The sequence below is a fragment of the Antechinus flavipes genome, chromosome 2 (genome assembly GCF_016432865.1).
Source record: "Antechinus flavipes isolate AdamAnt ecotype Samford, QLD, Australia chromosome 2, AdamAnt_v2, whole genome shotgun sequence".
Classification (NCBI taxonomy): Eukaryota; Metazoa; Chordata; class Mammalia; order Dasyuromorphia; family Dasyuridae; genus Antechinus; species Antechinus flavipes.
The window spans coordinates 48,540,253-48,561,835 of record NC_067399.1 but is presented as its reverse complement, the minus strand read 5'-3'; the positions used below and the strand labels follow the sequence as shown (position 1 = coordinate 48,561,835).

At 39.4% G+C, this 21,583-nt stretch overlaps 1 protein-coding gene across 1 annotated transcript in view; it reads left to right on the top strand.

Annotated features, from left to right (window-relative positions):
• The window catches only part of TANGO6 (transport and golgi organization 6 homolog), a 189,721-nt gene that overhangs the window by 69,578 nt on the left and 98,560 nt on the right, over nucleotides 1–21,583 (top strand). Inside the window, exons 13-14 of the mRNA XM_051974727.1 lie at nucleotides 3,646–4,176; nucleotides 6,156–6,213. Of these exons, the coding sequence (XP_051830687.1) occupies nucleotides 3,646–4,176; nucleotides 6,156–6,213 (589 nt within the window). The remainder of the gene's footprint in view (nucleotides 1–3,645; nucleotides 4,177–6,155; nucleotides 6,214–21,583) is intronic.

The window sequence follows — 21,583 nt, the reverse complement described above, 5'->3', positions numbered from 1 at the left end:
ATCACAAGATCACTGGAACTAGTTTGAATCATCTCATTGTTGAAGAGAGCCATGTCCATCAGAACTGATCATCATATAATCTTGTTGTTGCTGTGTCCAATGATCTAGAACCAGGAGAATGTTGTACAATTAACAGCAACATTGTCATGATAATCAGCGTGAAAGACTTAGCTATTCTGATCAGTGATCTAAAATAGTTCTGAAAATCCAGTCTCTCCAGAGAGAGAGCTGATGAATTCCAAGTGCAGATCAAAGCACACTTTTTAACTTTATTTGTTTTGTCCTTTTTTTTTTGGGGGGGGGGGGAGTGGTTAGGGAGGGTACACCATAACTAACATGAAATATATTTTGTATGATTTCACATGTATACTTGATGTCATATTGTTTGCCTTCTCAGTGGTTGGGGAAGGGGCAAGAGGGAGATAATTAAGAGCTCAAAATTTAAATAAAGTATAATTACTTAAAAAAAACAAAAAACAAAATCTGTCAGTCATCCTGCTATATTGTTCTCTTTGTGTCACTCATCATAAGATATGACTTTTTTTTTTCCTGATCCTTTGAATTAGTACAAGTCCCATTATCAAATCAGTCAGTCAGCTAGCATTAAGTTACGTAGTTGTTATGGGTCTGGTATTGTGCGAAGCACTGAAATCAATTCTTTGTCCCAATACAAATAAGATGGTGAACAAGTTTCAACTAAGTTTTTAAAGAAAAATAATTAGTTGTAGAAAAAACAGACTATAGAAAATAAAGACAAATACTAATGAAGCATAAGTTGTTTTGTTGCTGGAAGCAACTTTAGGGATCTTTTATTCCAACTTAAAATTTTTGAATTGATTAAAAAATGAGAAGATTAAAAAAAAAAACTCACTCAACACGTAACTTTCTCACCAAGCTTCCTAACAGGAGATAGGGCATATGGGTATTCGATCTGGTTGCAGTGGCTGTGCTCCTCTCTCCCACTTAAAAATGCAAGTAGCAGCCAGATAAAAAGGGGACCTGTCACCCATTGGCATAAGGCCCCTTCCATCTGCAATGGGTGTTAAAAAAATTCCAAGATTTGGTTATAAGATCTGTGCTGGAGAAACAGTGAGAGCAGAGATGCTGGAAATGAGGCCCCCACTGATTCTCTCTCTCACTTACACTACTTCATGCCTGACCATTCTCATTAGTTGGTTAGGGTTTATTTCTACTGCAAATTCTTATCCAAAATTAGAGCATGGTTTATGATAAGTAATCAGCATGTAAATTTTTTCCAAGCCTCTGGGCTTGTTCCATTTACTGCCCCTGATCATTTCACATTGTGAAAAATCTAGTTGTACGATACTGAAAGGATAGATTATTTATAACTAGCAGTGGGTGATTTCTTCCTCCTGAGAACTGCACAAATAGGCAGCTGATGCCTTTGGACAGTAAAAGAGAGATTGTCAGCAAAACCAGGACCAGTACAGGCAACCTACTGGGGAAACCTCAGAAGGACCGGGAATGCATATAGCCTGCAAGGTTCTGTTTCTGGAGTCAGGGAAAGCTTGTTCAAGAAAGCACCAGACTAATGGAAAAACCAATGAGAGAGGGACAGTAGCAGGAATGACCCACTGAACATGGTAACTTATACCAGAAAAGCCATGATGCCCACTGGTACCAAGTATTCTGTCCTAAGGCATCAGACAGATCAAGAGAGAAGCCTTATTCAAGTAACCGACTCTCTGAAAATTAGAAAAGAGACAGCAAGGAATATTAGAACAAAATCAAAAGATTGAAAAAAAAAACTAGAAGAAAATGTGAAGTTATTCCCTATTAAGGAAAAAAGAAAATGACCTGAAAAACAGGTCAAGGAGAGATAATTTAAGAATCTTTTGGACTTCCTGAAAACTGTGAACAAAGAAAAGGCAAGGACACTATATTTCAAGAAATCATAAATGAAAAATTTTCCAGATCAGTTAGAACCAGAGGTCAGAGTAAAAGTAGAAAGAACCTATCAATCATTTCCTAAAAGAAAACCTAAAATAAACATTCCCTAGAAGGAAGAGTCTCAAACAGAATCAACAGGATGATCTTGAAAGGGAGAATTAAAAGGAAAAAAGAAATTAATAGGAAACTTAAGGGAGTACCTATCATTTGGGGAATGGCTGAACAAATTGTGGTTTATAAATGTCATGGAATATTTTTGTGCTGTAAGGAATAGCAAGAGTTACTTTCAGAAAATCCTGATAAGCACAGTGAAGTGAGCAGAACCATAAACTCATTTTATAGTAGGACAACAACTTTATAAAGAAAAAACAACTTTGGAAGACTAAGATCTATGATAATTCAGTCACCAGATATGTCTTCAGTGACTATGATAAAGTCTATCACACATCTTCTGTCAGAGGTGATGAATGGACTTAGGTACAAAAAGAGACATACATTTTTGGATATGGCCACTGGGTAGATTCATTTTGCTTCTCCCCTTCCCCCTTTTTCTGTTTTTAATTGGAGGGGGAGTAAGGGTGAGTTAGAAATAGTGATGCCAAAAAAAGAAGGCCATTGAAATATTCCAGAAATTCACAAAAGCAAATAGAAGGAAGTTGAGAAAGAAGCATAGGCAAGCTACACAATTTTGAAAGTAACACCGAATTTATTATAGCCTTAAAAAAAACTTACTGGTTTTTTTAAAAAGTAATACAAAATAGAAATTCACAGTTTCTTATACAGTCAGTTTTTTTGTGTTCTGTTACACATAAGCAAAACGGCCCCTCTTTTTTGGGGAGGGTGTTTAAAATTTTTAAATAAAGAAGTGACATGAAACTGTGTAAGGTCTAGATAGGTATAACATTTCCACTTCAATTGATTCAGGAAAAATCAAAATATGAACAAATGCTTAGACACAAATGAAAATCTGGGATGGTGAAACTAACAAAATTATTTATGAAGGATTTTTCCCCAGTTTTACATTATAGAAAAATCCTTCTATCCCTGCAGAAAACCTATATCATCTCACATTACACATCTACATTCCTTTTATTTTTCTGGATTTTTATAACATTAGTTTTGTCAATTGTTTCATACATGAAGCTCCTCCCCCAAATCAGAAAAGCTTTTAGTGTGAATTCTGTAGCAGCAGAGAGGGAGGGATAAGTCATTTCCTCTTATCAGATAATACACTGATTTAATACCTCATGGCGTTGGCAGAAGTAATGTGAAAAGGGTCTGCAGTGGGATTCTACCACAAGTCTGTCCTCAAAATGGTAATCTTTGCTTAGGGCACAGCAAATTTTGATGTGTGAGGTGATTTAAAAGGTCCCAAACCTACAAAGGTTTAAGTTTTGGGCCCTCCTAACATCTCTTATATTTATTATTTTCTTTTCCATTTAGTACTCGAAGTTTTACTGCCAGAGAATATGAGATTAACAGAACAGTGTTTCTTCAGAAAATGCAAACTATTTTGTAATTCTTACCCTTATGTTCAATCATAAATAAAATGTACCCTTTGTACAAGATGATTTGGATGGAGAATCAAGCTGGAATCACAGGGATCTCTCTGCCCCTTCCAAGCCTCATTTTCTTGTGTCATAATTAGCCAGTGTTTGACATACATGGCTCATTGTTACCGGGCTATCTATCCATTTTGGTTGTGTTGATCTGGGTTTGTTGTTTTTTTCACAGTTGAAATCCAGTGACTTTGAAGTCCTGCAGAAGCTGGTCCCCCTGTTAGAAGAGGTCTCCTCTACCTACCCAGAGCCCGTCATTCAGGAGCTCGCTGCTGATCTCCGCATCACCATCTGTACCCACGGTGCCTTCTCCACTGAGGCGGTCAGTGCTGCGGCAGAGGCTACGATGAAGAAAAAAGAGCCAGGAGGGGGCAAGCTGGAGGGTCGGCCTCATACCAGGGCTCAGAGAAGCTCGGATGGGCTGCAGCCCCACGGCGACACAGTCAGCCCCACCGAGAGCCCCTCCACTGCTCCCCCCGCACCCTCCACGGTCCAGGGCACAAGCCCCAGGCGGCAGCGCCCCTTGGCAGAGAGTGCCGCTGCCAACCAGGGCCCCAGGAGCCTGGGCCCAGAACGCTTTCAGGAGGTCCTCTTGTCAGCCTATGACCCTGAAGTTCCAACACGGGCTGCTGCTCTGAGGACTCTCTCCTCCTGGATCGAGCAGAGAGTTCCGCAGGCACTTCAGGGCCAGGAGAAGCTTCTAAAGGTGAGGGAACACACTCTGAAACCCATCCGAGGGGAGGAGGGTGGCTTTAAAAGCACTTCAGTGGATTCCACAAACATTTACTAAGCACTTTCTGGGCCAGTGAACAAGAACAGCCCTTCCCCCTCACGTACCCTTCCTCCTTATGCACCCTACATTTGGGGGTGAGGATGGGAGAGTCACAGCAGTACTCAGGAAGGGCAGTGCAGTAACTTGGAGAAGGAGAAAGCAGTGAGAAACTGGAGGAATTTTAGGAAAGGCTTCATTTCAACAAGGATTGATTGACCCTCTCCCCAGGGCCACACTGTGAACTTGGACTTGACACTTGGATGGGCTTGTTATTTCAACAGTCTTGAGTACTTACTCATAGGATGCTCATGGAAATCCCTTTTATCTTGGATCGGTCTTGGTCATGTTATCCCATAAATCCTCCACATAGCTTCCAGTCATGTAGTGGAGCTCTTCCTTTGGTTCCCTTAATACTTGGGAACACAAGTGTTTCAATTGGATAGTCCCATCTGTTACTTCTTTTTCTTGCTCTAAGACAAGCCCACCTCTCTTTTGGGTTGAATAAATCCTCTATTTGTACTTGGGTCTCATGGGGGTAATAAAGAAACAGATGACATGCTTTTGACGGGCTCATAATTTTGTGGTGGAAATAAGACCTACACACACAAACCAACAATTCTTTTTTTTTTTTTTTTAACTGCACTCCTGGCAAGGACACCCTCTTCACCAAGGCAGATTGGCTGTTGTTCTTCAACTCAAAATCCTAGAGAGTGGCCTGGGGCAGTGAGAGTTTAAGTGACTTGCCATAGGCTGGACTTGAACCCAGCTCTTCCTAACTCAGACTAGCTCACTAGTCACTTTGCCACACTGCCTTATTAGAAAATAAGGCAGTTCAATTAAACTCAACCACAGTGTCCAAATGTGTCCACTACAGAGCAAATGCTTTTGACTATCAGGAGCTTGATGTTGACTTTGGGCATTGGAAGTGGACTTGTAAGGAAGAATTAGGATTTGGAATATCAGACAGACAGTAGGAGCAAAAGAACAAAGGCAAAGAGAGACCTTTTGTGATAGATGATTCTAATTTTAATAAAAACCAATTGCTTTGAAAAAATCACCCTTTCTATGGCTCTCCTGCTCCCTTTCATATCTACCCTTGGAAAAGTTTGAGACAGAACTGAGAGCTCCTGCATTGTCCCCAGCTCCCTCATCACCACTTTCTCACCGACTTGGGGAGAAAAAAATGACTTTTAATTGTGTATTTGTTGGTGTAGGGACACAGCTCCATTGTTTCCCTGAGTGTTTCCCTGACAACAGATAACCCTCTTCCATTTACTTTCCCTTGGGGCTAGGAATCACATTAGTGCTAACTAGTCAGAAACTGGTCACCTTTTTAAGCATTCTGACCCAGAACGTGCAGACAGCATTCTGTCACTCAACATGGATAACGTTCTTGTTGGCTCCTTTGGGAAAAGCATGAAACAAAACATCTCCACCTGTAGTCACCTCAGCTGTCACTGAAGAGCATTTTTTACAGGACTGATGACTTTGTTCCCTTGTCTGTTTTCCTTTCCCTTTCCTATCATTATGTAATAACATCACCAGTGATTCCATTCATTTCAACAAATTATTAAGTGCTCATCTGTGCTAGCAGAATGCAGAGATAACCATGAGTCTAGCTTCAAGGGGCTTACCTTCCTCCAGATAATTATGTATGTCCTGCTCCAGCACCAGGGATGGGTTATCTTCCTAACAAAGGGTGTGGAAAAGCTTTTGTTTATTAAATTTAAAAGTTGGTCTCCAAAATTCATTTTGCTTATTCTACAAAGTTTTTTTTTACAGACTTTCTGGGCCCACTGTCTAGAAAAGAGAAAAAAAAAGAAAATTAACTTTTATGTTGGAAAGGCTGGTATAAATCTCCCAAGTTTTGACTATTCCTTGTGCATTAAGACTGCTGTGTTTTATGATTTCAGGTATTCTTAGAGAATATGGAACATGAAGACACCTTTGTGTATTTGTCTGCTATTCAGGGTAAGTAGTCCTAATAAAAGGCTTTATCAACAGGATGTTTCCTCTAGTGTTTTGTTTTGTTTTGTTTTGTTCAGATTTTCAGGAATTTGTGTTAGCCAAGAATTTTATACTCATAAGTGCATAGTGTCATGGTTTATCCACGGTTCTCTGACTCTTCCTATTACTCCAATGGATATGTTCTTTTCAGGAATGCAGATAGCAATGCCTCTGTCATATCCTCCCAGAGGTTCACTAAAATAGTCTGCCCAATGTGCTTGAAACTTTCCTGCATTTTTCTTGACATTAAGAGAGTACCAGTGGAGTACTTTAGCCATACACCTGTCGTTCCTTGCTCATCCTCCCTTCCTGTCAAACATTTCTATGCTGACAACTTTTTTCTGCTTATCCTCCTTCTTCAGTGGTTCTATTTTACAGCCTTCTCCCACCCACTCTGTGAATCTCCCTTTCTGTGTGATATTCATTTTTTAATTCTTTTAGAGACAGTTTTCCATGTCTTAATCATACAGCAAAATTCCATATAGGTAGAATATTGGTATTTAAAATATGAACTTCTATTTCCTTGTGAAGTTTGGGATCATTGATGGAGATACATAATTTCCCAAAAGCAGTCTAGCCCTCTCCTCTTCTATTCAGTTCCATGCCCAACTTGCTTTCCCTCTGCCCTTTTTGTCCCAAATACACATCATGATGAAAAATCTCTACAGGATGCCCTTCTAAGTTCATGTAAAAATCTGGGCAGTAGGTATTCTTTATCCAATTGGCCTTTCCTATATAGATGGACAGTTAGTCCAAACTCAGATTCTTAGTGGAGATTTCGTTGTTCCAGGATTTTTTTTTTCAGCATAATTGTTTCTTTTTTAATAATATGTAAGTAGACATTTGTTTCAAAAAATGCTGAAAATCTTTTCTTGTTTTTGAGTATTTAGATGAGAAAGGAATTTCCTCTGATTTAGCCACTTTTATAACTAGATTCTCAACTAATTATCTGTATATATTTTTAAAAGTCTGCCTATATATTTGCTGTATAGTTATGTATACATGCATGTACTGTGTACAAATGTGAACACAATGTGTATATACATACACACATATGAAAGAATAGAAATACAAAACTTGGTCTTCACTAAGTATGACCTACGAACTAATTCTTAATACCCTGGTTCAATTTAGAATGCTAACCAAGAATAGAATCATTAAATGTTCCTACAAAAAGGATTTCTGAGTTTATGATAGAGACATATTATCTGGGTAATTGTTTCATGTGATAGTACATCATCCACAAACAGGAGCACAAGGGGAACTCCACCATCCACAGATAATCCCTTTTCAACTTGTACTCTGTTCTGAATTTTCTCTATCATAGGTTATCGAACACACTTTGCAAGCTAACTATATTTTATATCAAAAGAATAATCGATGACATTATTTCAGTTTTATCTCTTTCAAAGAATCTTAAATTATTTTGATAAATAGAAGGTATAAAACTTCTTGTTTCTCAAAAGTCTTTAAGGCAATATTTAACTCTACCTAATAGAATTTCACTATCACCAAAGTTAACAGGAGGTTATATTTCAGGCAGTCAGACATGAAATGGCAAAGTCATGGTCCTTTGGTGAAGCTCGATTACAAAAGCCTACTCCTTCCCTACTAATGCCCTTCTCAAGAAGATTCTTGATTTGCATGACAGTTTTGTTGATGTTTTCCAAGTCTCCATTTTTTTTGTATTAATGAAGTCCAAAATTTATAACATGCTAAATATATACAGGTAATTAGGTTGTGCTACTGGCTAAACCAGGGGGAATTCCTTTCTCACCTCGCAGCTCAAAAATAAGGAAAGATTTTCAGCAGTTTTTTGAAACAGATGTCTATTTTACATATTGATCTATTAGCACAGTTGTCTTGCAGTCTCCTCCAACATGAACTTTGTGTGTATTTGGTCCAGCCTGGCTATTTTTCCTATTTTTGTTCCCTTTGGTGCCATTACTAACTATATGAAAAGAACATATAGTGTGAAGTTAGTGACCATATTAGTGTATATGACACTCTTCTTAAATTATATCAATAATAATTTCAGAAAGACTATAAAGGAGTAAATTCTACGTTCTCCTTCAGTAATCCATTCCAGTGTCTTACAGTCGTAAGGAAAGCTTTTTTGTATTTAATTTTTTAATGAGTCACTGGATTAAGCCCATTACCATAGTTCAGTAACAATATCAAACAATTTATACCTCTGAATACACAATCCCAACTCATATATACATGTTTCTTACATGTATATTCTTACAAGAATTCTTACAATTCTTACAAGAATTGACTCATTTTCAGAGACAGCAGGGTTGAGAAGAAGCTGTGAGATTATGATCTGTTTTGTACCTCATACAGCTAAGAAGGAAAGAGAAATCTTGATTGCAAGCAATGGGTGGTGGCCGAGGAAAGGAAAGCAGACACCTGGTGTTCTTGGGAAAAAAAGAAAAGAAAAGAGCCGATAGAAATCTAACTTGGAGAACACTCCAGGGGTTTATACAGGCAGGAGGATTTACTCTCCAAATTCTGGCGCCTCCATCAGCTTCCTTGGTTCTATTCATGGGAGTCCCCACCCTGTGATTTGGAGTTAGGAGACCCCCTCCATCTGTGAAAGTGGGAAAGACTGCCTCGTTGACATCTCAAACTGGGATTGAGATCTATTTTGTTATAGAAATTTTGTGGTAGTGTTAGTTAAATTCTGTAATACTATGGACATAATTTTTTTTCTATTAAATTTATTTATTTTAAATATACAATGCTTTATGAATCATGTTAGGGGAGAAAAATCAGAGCAAAAGGGAAAAAGCATCTCTACTATTTGAGAGATAAAAACACAGAAAAAAGAAGTGAACATAACATGTGCTGATTTACATTCAGTCTCCTTAGTTCTTTTTCTGCATGCAGATGGCATTTTCTGTCCAAAGTCTATTGGGATTGTTTTGGACTATATACATAGTATTATATTTCAAGTAGCTTATAGATTAAAGTAGCTTTAATGGGCCAGCTTGGAAACCTAATCACTATGTATAACATTATTTCTATGGAAAAACGAGTTCCATTTTGGAACACAGTGTTCATAATTTGGAGGCTTGTCTATATATGATATCTTTATACAGTGTCCTTGCAGATACCTGAGTATTATTAATGCATTTCTTAGATTTCTTTTCATTCCAAATACATCCAAATCTTATAATCTTTTTTTCCCATTGGTTGGATGTTTTGGCTATTTAGTCATTTAGACTTCTAAATCCTTTGTAATTCTACACCTTTCTATTAATCTGTGGATTCCTATACTGTGTAAACTTTAATCTTCCATTAGAGGCCTTATGAAAGGACACAGTATAATGAAGGCTTCATCTAAAAAGTACTACAAAATATCTTTGAATTTTCCCCCCCAGTATCATGATCTTTAAAAAAATAATAATAATACCTCATTCTTAAGGTCTGTTATATTTTAAGTTTCTTGGATTTTTTTTACCACCCTAGTTATTTATCTTTCTTTGTTGCTAGTATTATTTGTTAACTTTTATAAAGGATAAACAATATACTAATTAAATGCTGATCAGAAGCTAGAATGAGTTGGGTGGTTGAAACTTATTTTTAGGGAAAGCTTGGATTTAAATTAATTTCTCCTTGCTCTGTCACTGTTTTGGAGTTGCAGGATAATAGTATTGATTTGTGCTGCCTTTTCAGATTTATCACAGAGTAACAAATTATTTGACCACTTTTTATTTGGTAGACCTTATGTCATACCTTTAGGCCTAGATAATAGTCCACTAAGAAGATGCAGTCAGTCAATTTTTATTAAGTATGTGCCAGTCACTGTGCTAAGGGTTGGGGATACAAAAAGAGGGGAAACAATATGCAAACAAATATATAGAAAGCAAATTATATACTAGATAAATAGGAGGTAGAATAAATAAATAGGATTGAGAGGAGTTGTAAGACTTCTTGTAGAAGGTAGGATTTTAGTTGGAACTTAGAGGTAGCCTGGGAAATCAGTACTCAGAGCAGAGTAGGAAGAGAGTTTGAAGCATGGCAGAACAGCCAGAGAGAATGCCTAGGGCCAAAAGACGGAGGAGAATAACCAGGAGACCATGTCACTGGATGGAAGTGGAGGAGGGACTAGGTGCCAAGTGGAAGCTTTTGTGTTTGTTCTTAGACACAATAGGGAGCCTCTGGATAATATGGAGTAGGGGGTACATAGTTAGACCCGGGCTTTAGGAAAATCACTTTGGAGGCTGAGTAGTGGATGTACTGGAGTAAGAAGAGACATGGTGGTGAGAGCCAGCAGCTTGTGGTGGTCCTGCTGTGAGGACCTACAGTGGTTGGGGGCAATGTCAAAGGGGATAAGGAGGCAAATCCAAGAGGCGTGGCACAGTGAATGGGCCTTGGCATCAGATTTGAGAGAGTCTGGGATGACTCTTGGGTGGTAAGTCTGAGGGATGGGAGGATGGAGTTGTCCCCCGGTCACAGAGAAGGTGAGCGAGGGAGGGTACATGAGTTCAGTTTTAGCATACTAAGTTTGAGCTGTCCACTGGACATCCAGTTTGAGGTGTCTGAAAGGCAGCTGGATATACAGGATTGGAGTCAGCAGAGAGATGGGGGCAGGACAGAACTCTGTGAGACTCCCATACTTAGAAGATTTGATTTGGGGAAGGAACCAGCCAAAGAGATGGAGGAGATGTCAGGTAGGTCGGGGTGAGGGGTGTCCCAAAAACCTAGAGTGCAGAGAGTAGCGAGGAAGAGAGAGTGAATAGCCTCCAGTGCCCTGTGTTCTTTCTAAAATTTGCTCTGAGTACAAATTCGTGTTCAGAATTGCTTTGAGAAATTGTGTCTTGATGTGATTTGAGGATAATTTTCATCAAGATGGTAGTTGAAAAATTGAGTGATTGATAATAAGTAAAAGGGAAAGGGCAGAGAGCCAGGACTAGATTAAGGGGTTACCATGATTTAGGTATGGGAGAAGGAGGAGGAACCACTAAAGATGAATAATCAGTATAAGTAATAAGAGATGTAAGAATAGAGAGCCACGGGAAGAGGGAGGAGAGCAATAGTATAGAGATGACCTGGAAAAGATTCTATTCTCAGGGAAGTTGATGACAAGAAACCCATCCTCGTAGAGGAAATAAAAATCTAAAATGCCTAAACTTGATTGACCTTTGAAAACAACTCATTTTGTTCCTTTCTAAGAAACTCTAAGGCTAATGAGATGTTTCCTATTGATATCTGGGACTGGAGGCTTCTGACATGGTGGCAGATCACTCCAAAAAGGAGGTTGTGTTTGTTGCCCATCAACATTTATTTCTTTGATGATTAGCCCATTGCTTGAGCATCTAAGTTTTTAGAATTTAGAAATACAAAGCATGTGTCTATTGGCTTTATGTTTGTTTTCAGTCATTTTAATTAGTGTACTAATAATTTACTAGTTAATTTGGGTAATGGAGGGCCTAGAGTTTGGCTTTCCACTCTCCAAGATGGACAGTTTGAGCTAATTGATGTTTTATATACTTGAAACACACACAGGGACTCATGCCTTGGGTAAATTTTTAATAAAAAGGTAGAGCAAGAGTTTGCTACCTCGTACCTGGCAATGTTACTGTTAGGCCTTCTATCCCACCCGCTTAAAAATGCCTACGGCCTTTCAGAGGCAGAACTGATAATTTGGTCTCACAACTTGACAAGACCAGCCCCTTGTAAATGATCCCATACAACAAAGTTTACCATGTTGTGGTTTGTGGAGCATTTATTTTAGGAATGGTACTTTGTTTAATGTTTTATTTTATTTTATTTTTTTTCTTCTCAAAGTAGCCTAAATAGTGGCTCTATGTGAAACACAGACTGTATCCCTTTTTTAATTGATTTAATATTTTGAAATTGGGTTGTAGTTTTTTAGATTGCAGATGGCAGGAGAACAGACAGCATAACTTTCACCCTACCCATCTGTTTCACTTTTCTTGGTTACCATTTGGAAAAGCGCAAACCAAGATGGCACCCAGCTCTACTGCATTTTTTCCAAGCTGGAGGCCCACTTTTGTTTTATCTCTGCCTCCTGAAATCCTTTTCTTCCTTTACGGCCACTCAGTTGTCACCTCAGTCCTTAAGCTAGCCCTGATCCTACTGGCTGAAATTGATCATTCCCTCCTCCAATTTTCCTAAAACACTTTGCCAAGATCTCTCTTTTCCCATGTCTCACAATTATTTATATTATGGCTGTTCCACTCGCCACCTCCTCACCCCATTGTCAGCTCCTTACAGCAAAGACTGTTGCTATCTTTCTTAAGTGCCCTGCACATAGATTCCAGACTAATATTTGCTAAGATGGTTTTCCTGTTGAATTCAACTCACTGAATCTAGGGACAATAACCAGCATTATATAGTACTTTAAGGTTTGGAAGGTGCTGCACAAATAATCCCATTTGATATTCATAATAGTCCTGGGAAGTAGGGGCTGTTATTATCTCCATTGTACAGAGGAGGAAACTAGGTAGAAAGAAGTTAAGTGACTATTGTGTAGATAGGACCACACACACAGATAGGAAGTATCTGTGGCAGAATCTGAACGTAGACCTTCCTAACTTCAATTCCACTATTCGATCTAGCATTCTAAGAACAAATGAGCTATTCTGTTTATTGATAGCTCAACTCTAATTGTTTCTATTGAATTTTTGCATCTGTATTACATCATCTTGGAACCTGGGAAGCCTCTTGGTGATAGAACTTACATGTAGATATATATGTGGATTTATAAGAATTATATGTGAGATACAAACATACACACATACATGTATATGTGTGTATATATACATATATAAACATATATATGATATGGAAGAAATGAAGTTTTAAAAAAGATTTTCTATGAATTTTCATTATCCCTGTTCTAATTGCTTTTTACTGAACAGTTGAGAACTAGTTGTATTTTCTTTTGGCTGCAATGTGATTATAAATAGCTTCTATTTCTATAGTTCTTTAATGTGTACAGTCAGTGAAGAAATTGAGGTGAAGGACAAGAAAATTCAGCCCCAAATTGCCCAACTGTTGGCTGAGTGACAGCCATGGTTACAGTGTGACCAAAACCTTGTTTCTAGTAGTTGGAATTGTAAATGTTTTCCCCTCTTAATTCTTTTTTATTTTGACTCTTTTCTTTTGGGCTATTGATTCTAAAAAATAAATAATGCATTTGATCTTTAACTTCCCTGAGGGCTGATCCTAATATAAAGGTAATTTTCAATTTACAGAATCATAAAAAGTTAGAACTGGAAGAATTCTTGTGGATTTTTTAAAATTTAATTTATTTTTAATAGCTTTTTATTTTCAAAATACATGCAAAGATAGTTTTCAACATCCATCCTTGCAAAACTTTGTGTTCCAGATTTTTTTCCTCCCTTCCTCTCACCCACTTTCCCTAGATAGCAAGTAATCTAATATATGTTAAATACATGCAGTTCTTCTATACATATTTCTACATTTATCATGCTACACAAGAAAAATCAGATCAAAAAGGAAAAAAAATGAGGGGAAAAAAACATGCAAACAATAACAAAAATGGTGAAAATTCTATGTTATGATCCACACTCAGTCCCCATAGTGCTCTCTATTGGAATTGTCCTGGATCACCTTATTGTTGAAAAGAATCATATTCATCAGAATTGATCATCATATAATCTTGTTGCCATGTACAATGATTTCCTAGTCTTGCTCATTTCACTCAGCATCAGTTCATCATGTAAGTCTCTCCAGACCTCTCTGAAATCATCCTGCTGGTCATTTCTTTTTTTTAATAATTTTTTATTGATAGAACGCATGCCAGGGTAATTTTTACAGCATTATCCCTTGCATTCATTTCTGTTCCGATTTTTCCCCTCCCTCCCTCCACCCCTTCCCCGAGATGGCAAGAGTCCTTTACATGTTGAATGGGTTGCAGTATATCCTAGATACAATATATGTGTGCAGAACCAAACAGTTTTCTTGTTGCACAGGGAGAATTGGATTCAGAAGGTATAAATAACCCGGGAGGAAAAACATAAATGCAAGCAGTTTATATTCATTTCCAGTGTTCTTTCTCTGGGTGTAGCTGCTTCTGTCCATCTTTGATCAATTAAGGCTCTCTTTATCAAAGAGGTCCACTTCCATCAGAATACATCCTCAAACAGTATCGTTGTTGAGGTATATAATGATCTCCTGGTTCTGCTCATTTCACTCGGCATCAGTTCATGTAAGTCTCGCCAGTCCTCTCTGTATTCATCCTGCTGGTCATTCCTTACAGAACAATAATATTCCATAATGTTCATATACCACAATTTACTCAACCATTCTCCAATTGATGGACATCCTTTCATTTTCCAGCTTCTAGCCACTACAAACAGGGCTGCCACAAACATTTTGGCACATACAGGTCCCTTTCCTTTCTTTAGTATCTCTTTGGGGTATAAGCCCAGTAGAAACACTGCTGGATCAAAGGGTATGCACAGCTTGATAACTTTTTGAGCATAGTTCCAAATTGCTCTCCAGAATGGCTGGATGTGTTCACAATTCCACTGCTGGTCATTTCTTACAGAACAATAATATTCCATAGCATTCATATACCATAACTTGTTCAGCCATTTCCCAACTGATGGGTATCCACTCGGTTTCCAGTTCCTTGCCACTTCAAAAAGGGCTTCTGGCGGATCTTTTCATCTGTTCCCCTTCTAAAAGAGGAAAAAATGACTTGTGTAAGATCACAGTTCTTCAGGAATTCTCCTCACATGACTACTTCAGATATAGTTGCTCTCGAATGAGTGTTTCCTGGCTTTGGTGTTCAGTAGTTTATATATTGACTCACATACTCAATCTCTCCTCTCGTCTTTGTTCCCCTTCCTGCTAAATTCTAAGCATTTTTCTGTAGAGATGTGAAGTGTTTGTTGCTCGGGTATTTCTCTTCTCAGGACTTGGAAGTGTTTGCTGAGATAGGGTAAGCACAGAGAGTGGGAAAAGATAGCTAGGGTGATTAAAATACACCTTAGTGAGGAGTTTAAAAAAGGAAGTTATGGCAAAGATGAAGGAGTCCAGAAGAGCTGTGAATAAGCCTAATGAAAGAGAAGGATAGGGTCCTCTCCTGCCTTCCCCAGATCCATGAAGCCTCAGTTGACTCAGCTTGATGTATGCAGTCTCCATGTGCTGACAGCAATGTTCGATGGACTGTCTTCTCTTTTACTTCAAGAGATAGTGAAGCTTTGCCCCAAATGCCTGTTCTTGGACTCCATGTTTCTCTTTCACTCCCTTCCCATTCCATTGTTAGCTATTTTGTGGAAAACTCACTATCATAGAATGGACTGAGAAGAGAAATTTATCCCTCAACCAGCAGTCTCTGTGAACTCTACACTCTTGACCTGAAAACCATCAAAATGATGCTTTAGAAACTTTTATGTTAATAAGTGTTCCAAGTGTGTCCTTTTTACGGTTGAGAGTATGTGTGCGTGTGAGAAAAGGTGCTGTCCTTTGCCTGCTTCCAAGGCTGACTAAGCAATTCCACAAAATTCCTGTTACACTGTGTTCAGGGATCCCCTGAGGAGGTATGTGCTTCCTTTAGAAGTTACTCAGATTTAGAGAATTTCATCATATTGCATTGAATAATTTAGCCTTCTCATTTAGGCCAGTTCTATTATAGAAATGTTCATCTGGGCCAGTCCTTTCTAGCACATTTCTGGGGCCCAGTCATTGCTTATCAAAACAATTCCATGACTACCTTGAATACTCACAGAACCCTTCTAGGTAAGGCTGACCATCACCTAAAAATGTTTCATTGTACCCTTTTCTTTTTCCAACTCTTGCTTTTCAATAACTTCTCCTCCCTTGTGACAAAGAAAATAAACAAAAATGCCCACTGTCTGATGATATATATAGACATATATCTATATGTCTATATATACATAAATAAATAAAATATTCTTTGGCCATAGATCACTGCCTCTATATTGAGAAAGGAAATGTATTTTTTTAAATAACTTTTTATTAACAGAACCCATGCCAGGGTAATTTTTTACAGCATTATCCCTTGCACTCACTTCTGTTCCGATTTTTCCCCTCCCTCCCTCCACCCCCTCCCCCAGATGGCAAGCAGTCCTATACATGTTAAATAGGTTACAGTATATCCTAAATACAATATATGTGTGCAGAACCGAACAGTTCTCTTGTTGCACAGGGAGAATTGGATTCAGAAGGTATAAATAACCTGGGAAGAAAAACAAAAATGCAAGCAGTTTATATTGATTTCCCAGTGTTCTTTCTTTGGGTGTAGCTGCTTCTGTCCATCCTTGATCAATTGAAACTGGATTAGCTCTCTTTACCGAAGAGATCCACTTCCATCAGAATACAGACTCAAACAATATCGTTATTGAGGTATATAATGATCTCCTGGTTCTGCTCATTTCACTTAGCATCAGTTCATGTAAGTCTCGCCAGTCCTCTCTGTATTCATCCTGCTGGTCATAAGGAAATGTATTCTTTTGTTTACTTTATTCTTTTTCAAATATTTGACCTTTTAAAAATTGATAAATTTTGTTTTAACTTCTAATAAGATGAACATGACTGAAACAGATGGTGATGAAAAGTATTGGGTTTTATTGAATGCAGGCTGGATAGACAGACCAATGTTGAATCCTTCCCAACTGTGTTGATCAAAATGTGAAAGACCCAAAGACAGTCTTCACCTTAGGATGTGCGTGCTGCTTGTTATGTGCCCTAAACGTAGAGAGGAAGCATTTTTCAGATAGGAATTTAAAAACAGACTACTTGCAAATGAGAAGAGAGACCTGGTGTGAATGTCAGGGAATATGTCATATTGTGGCTGTACTGCAATAGCCCTAGAAGGGACAATTCGTGTTATTTAACGTAACTTGAATATCTTTCCGAAGAGAGAGATGACTTTCTTGGATCCCTGTAAGCTGTATCATTCAGAGCTTTAGCTGAAAATAGAGTGCTGATTTTTGAAACTAGAAAACAGGGATTTGTGCCAAGCGACTCACCTAGTGCTCTGTGTATCTATGGCTTGAAGCTGCTTCAGGCTACTGACATGCCCGAACAGATTGCATGGCAATATCCACCCGTGGCAAGAAGGGTTGCAAGAACCCAGGGAGGGGAAATTAGGTCCGAAGGGAAAGCAGTTTCAGACACAGCAAGCTTGCAAGTCTTAACTCCTCGGTGACCTAGATCTCTTGTCTCCTTGTCCAGTACAGTAAAGTATCTGTGATCTCTGATGACCTGGCTACAAATCCTCATGGTAAAACTTACCACTATGGGCAAATTACTCAATTTCTCCAGTTCTTCATTGTCTCATCTTGGGGCCCTCATCATCTCCCATTGATCCAGTCATCAGGTCTATCCAGATATCTAACAATAGTCCTTTGGTTCTCCAGTCTCCATTGCCAGCTGCCTGTTGGCGTTTGGAACTTGATGTACCACCAGTGTGCCATGGGGTCGGAACAGACCTGTACCTCTCCCCACCCCTTTTATTCAGAGCTTCCCTGTTTCTGCCAAGGCTACTGACTTTATGCCCCCAAAGCATTATCCTTTACTCCTTACAGTCTCTTATCCCTTATATCCCATATACCCCATAACCAGGCCTTGTCAGTTCTGCCTTCACAGCATCACCTTGTCCTTGTACTATTGCAGTAGCTTTTTGGTTGGTCTGTCCACATCACTCTACACCATTCAGTAAACTCTATTGGCTGTGTTTGGCTTCCAGGATCAAACATAAAATCTTCCATTTGGCTTTAAGACTTTTCATGAGCTGGCCCCCTCCTAACTCTCCACACTTCTCATGCTCTATTCCCCTCATGTGGTACAATGTCGCTGCTCCTTGCACAAGACTCCCTATCAGCTAGTTTTGTGCTCCCCATGCTTGGAACACTCTTCCTTCTCATCCCTCCTCCTGGTGCCTCTTGGCTAAAATCCCACCTTCTACAAAAAAGCCTTTCCCAGGAGCTCTTACTGCTAGTGCTGGCCCTCCACAATTATCTTCAGTTTAGCCTGTGTAGATCTAGTTTGCAAAGTGATTTGTGTTTTCTCCCCCAGTGGAATTATGGCCAAGGACTGTACCTTCACCTGACACATACTTAGCAGTTAGTACAGCTTTGTCTGAGTGTTGATTGACTTTTCACTCTTCAGACATACTCACTTCTCAAATATCCTCAATAATTTTTAAGCAGGAAATATGTTTTCTTCTGATCTTGCTGAGAGGTGGGACAGCATATTCTTTGATGGCACAGATTAATTTTATTAGTATTCTTATCAAATATAACAAGAAATGGAAATATGATGAAGCTACAAAATGTACTAAGTGGTTCTTGTCCTCAGAACTCTTTGTTTTATCCTGGCAAAGAGACAGGAAGATTCTCGAGTTAAATGAGTCATTCAGTATTATAAGCACCTACTGTGTGCCAGGCACAGTGCTAAGTGTTGAGGATGCAAAGGGAGGCAGGAGATAAACGCCTGCTCTCAAGAAGTTCTCGATCTCATGGGGAGACAGCATGAGAACCTCTGTGCAGAGAAGACACAAAATCGGTGGGAGGAAGGCCCTTGGGTTCAGGGTCAGTGAAGGTCGGTGTAGGAAAGCCAGGGAAGCCCGGAGGAGGCCTGAGGGCCAGAGTCCAGTGGCCCCTTGTCTTGGCTGAGGAGCAGCCAGCAGGCTGGGACCATGGGATTGCTGAGTGACAAGTGTGAAGAATAAAACTGGGAAGAGTGGGGCAGGCAATGAGGGGCTTTGAGCGCCAAGCAGCACCTGGTCTTTGATCCTGGAAGTGGTGGAGGCCGTCCTGAGGTGACAGGACTGACACAGTCACTCTGACAGCAGAGGGGAGGCTGGGCCCGAGTGACCATGGTCCCCCACCCAGGCTATGAGAGTGGCGCAGGAGTGTCCGCAGAGAGGTAGGGGTATACACAGGAGCTGTTACAGAGCAAAATCAACAGGCCTCAGCAACAGATTGGGTGCAGGCGGTGAGAGAGAATAAGTCTCTTAAGAGAATGACTTCCGGCCATCATTGAGCCCGGGTGACGGGGCTCAAGGAGCACAGGTACATGGTGATGGAGGCATCCCCAGGTGATGTGGAGATTTGGAAGAGGACAAGAGAATGAGTTCAGTTGTGGACATCCCCTCGGAGATGCTGGTCTGGAGGTCAGGAGAGATCAGAGCTTTAACCTAGATCAGCAGACGGGAGCTGATGAAATTTCACCAGGTGAAATATTATGGAGGGCTAAGAGAAGAGGGCCCAGGACACATGGCAGAGGCTACCTGCCTTTGGCAGGGATGAGCCGGATGAAGAGGCAGCGGAAGGAGCCAAGAAGGCACCCACGTTGAGGCTGGAGCAGTGTCGAGGAAGCCTAGAGAGAAGAGGGAATTCAGGAAAAGGTCAGAGGCTGCCGAGCAATCTCGGGGGCCATTAGGGCACCACTGGGGAGCAGCAACCATGGAATGAGGAAGCAGCCTCGCCGCCAAAGGGAGGAGAGAGAGGGGATGAGAGGGCCATGGACGGACTCTGTGGGGAATAGCCTGGGGAGAAAGCCTCCAAAACTGTTGCCAAGATAGCTTCGTAAACTTTCCCTGGGAACTTTAAAGACAGCCTAGTGCTTTGTCTCTGGGACTAGCTTGTTGGTGTATAGCTGTCTTCACATTGTGTGCTCCCCAGCTCCCTACATAGGGGCCTTCTTCCCCTTCCCCCACCCCATACTTAGCACAGTGCAGACTGCTTAATTTATCTTTATGCATTTTTTTTTTAAAAGACTCAGACACCCCATGGAAGAGGAAAAAGTATCTGTCTGGGAGTAAGTGGTAAAAAATGAAATTCCATGACTCCTTCAGGACTTTTTACTTAAGTGTGAATTGCTGTTTGCTGTTCACACAGATAGTTCTCACTTTACATAAATTCACATTACATAAATTTGACTTTCCCTAAAGAATTCTAAAAGAAATCTATATTCCCCCCCAAAAAATTATATTAATTTCATTATTAAGTACTATGTTTCTTGTGGTCACCCCCCCCAAAATAAAAACCCTAAAAACTAAAACAAGAAAACCTCTCTTGAGTGAAAGCAGAAAAATGTGGAATAGAGAGCAATCAAAAGAAAAAGTTTTATGTTTGAGCATCTGTTGGTAAGGGTACGATACTTTTTATGGACAGAGGGAAGGGAAAGAGGGAAGGAGGTATTAGTAGAAGAACTATACTAGCAGTGGTTGCTAACATTTATATGGTATCCACTATGTGCTAGGCACTGTGCACTTTTACAAGTGCTTTATCTCATTTGAGCATCACAACAGGAAGTATAACAGCATTATTGTTGTCATCCTCACTTTGCAGATAAGAAAACTGAGGCAAACAGATGAAGTGATTTCCCTAGCATTACGCGGCTGTTAAATGCCTGAAGTTAGATTTTTAAATAAGCCTTTCCAATTCCAGGCCCAATACGCTCTCCATTGCTAGCTAGCTAGCCCCCATCTTTTAAGTTCATAATAATAAAAATAATTTTCAAAAATGTTATTTAATCTCTTACTTGGTATCCAAAATACCTATAGCAATTGCTTTGACTCCCCTCTATTAATCAAGAACTAAGGTATCAATAAATAGATAGTTATGGTACAATTGAAATGCAAATTAAAATTCTCAGCTTCACTAGAAATGATGGTTTTGTTTCTACAATGCATTCACAACCTGAATGACCCAATTATATTTTCTGTTAACCCTATCACAGCCCTTTTAGAATTAAGACTAACAATCATTTTAGCTGGAGTATTACTCAAAACAGCAAATATCTAATACTTAGGACACCAGTAATAGGAAATAAAAGTTGAACAGATGTGCAAAGTCACCTTCCAGCTAACTTTGCTTTTAGGGATGAAAAGTCCACCATCGTCCTGCTATAATTTAATTGGTTCTTCTCTGTCTCATAGTTTCAGATACTTAAAGCTAGAAGTCATGTAGCCATTTGGCCCATTTTATAAGAGAAAAAACTGATATTCAGGGAAGTTCAGTGACCCATCAGGAACAATTGGATTGCTTAGGGAATAAAAGCAAACCTGGAGAAAGGAATAAAAATAAAAACAAAATAAAAAAAAATATCCATGAAAGGAAGACCCAAGTTCAAATATAGCTTTAGAGACTGATTTACTGTGTGTCCCTGGGCTTAATATCTGTTTGCCTCAGTTTCCTCATCTATAAAATGGGGATAATACCACCAGCTGCTCCCCAGAACTGTTGTGAAGATTAAATGAAATCATAATTGTTAAAGTGCTTACTTAGCACAGTGCCTAGCACACAGTAGGCGCTATGTAAATGCTTATTCCTTCCCTCATTCTGTTCCCTTTTTTTTC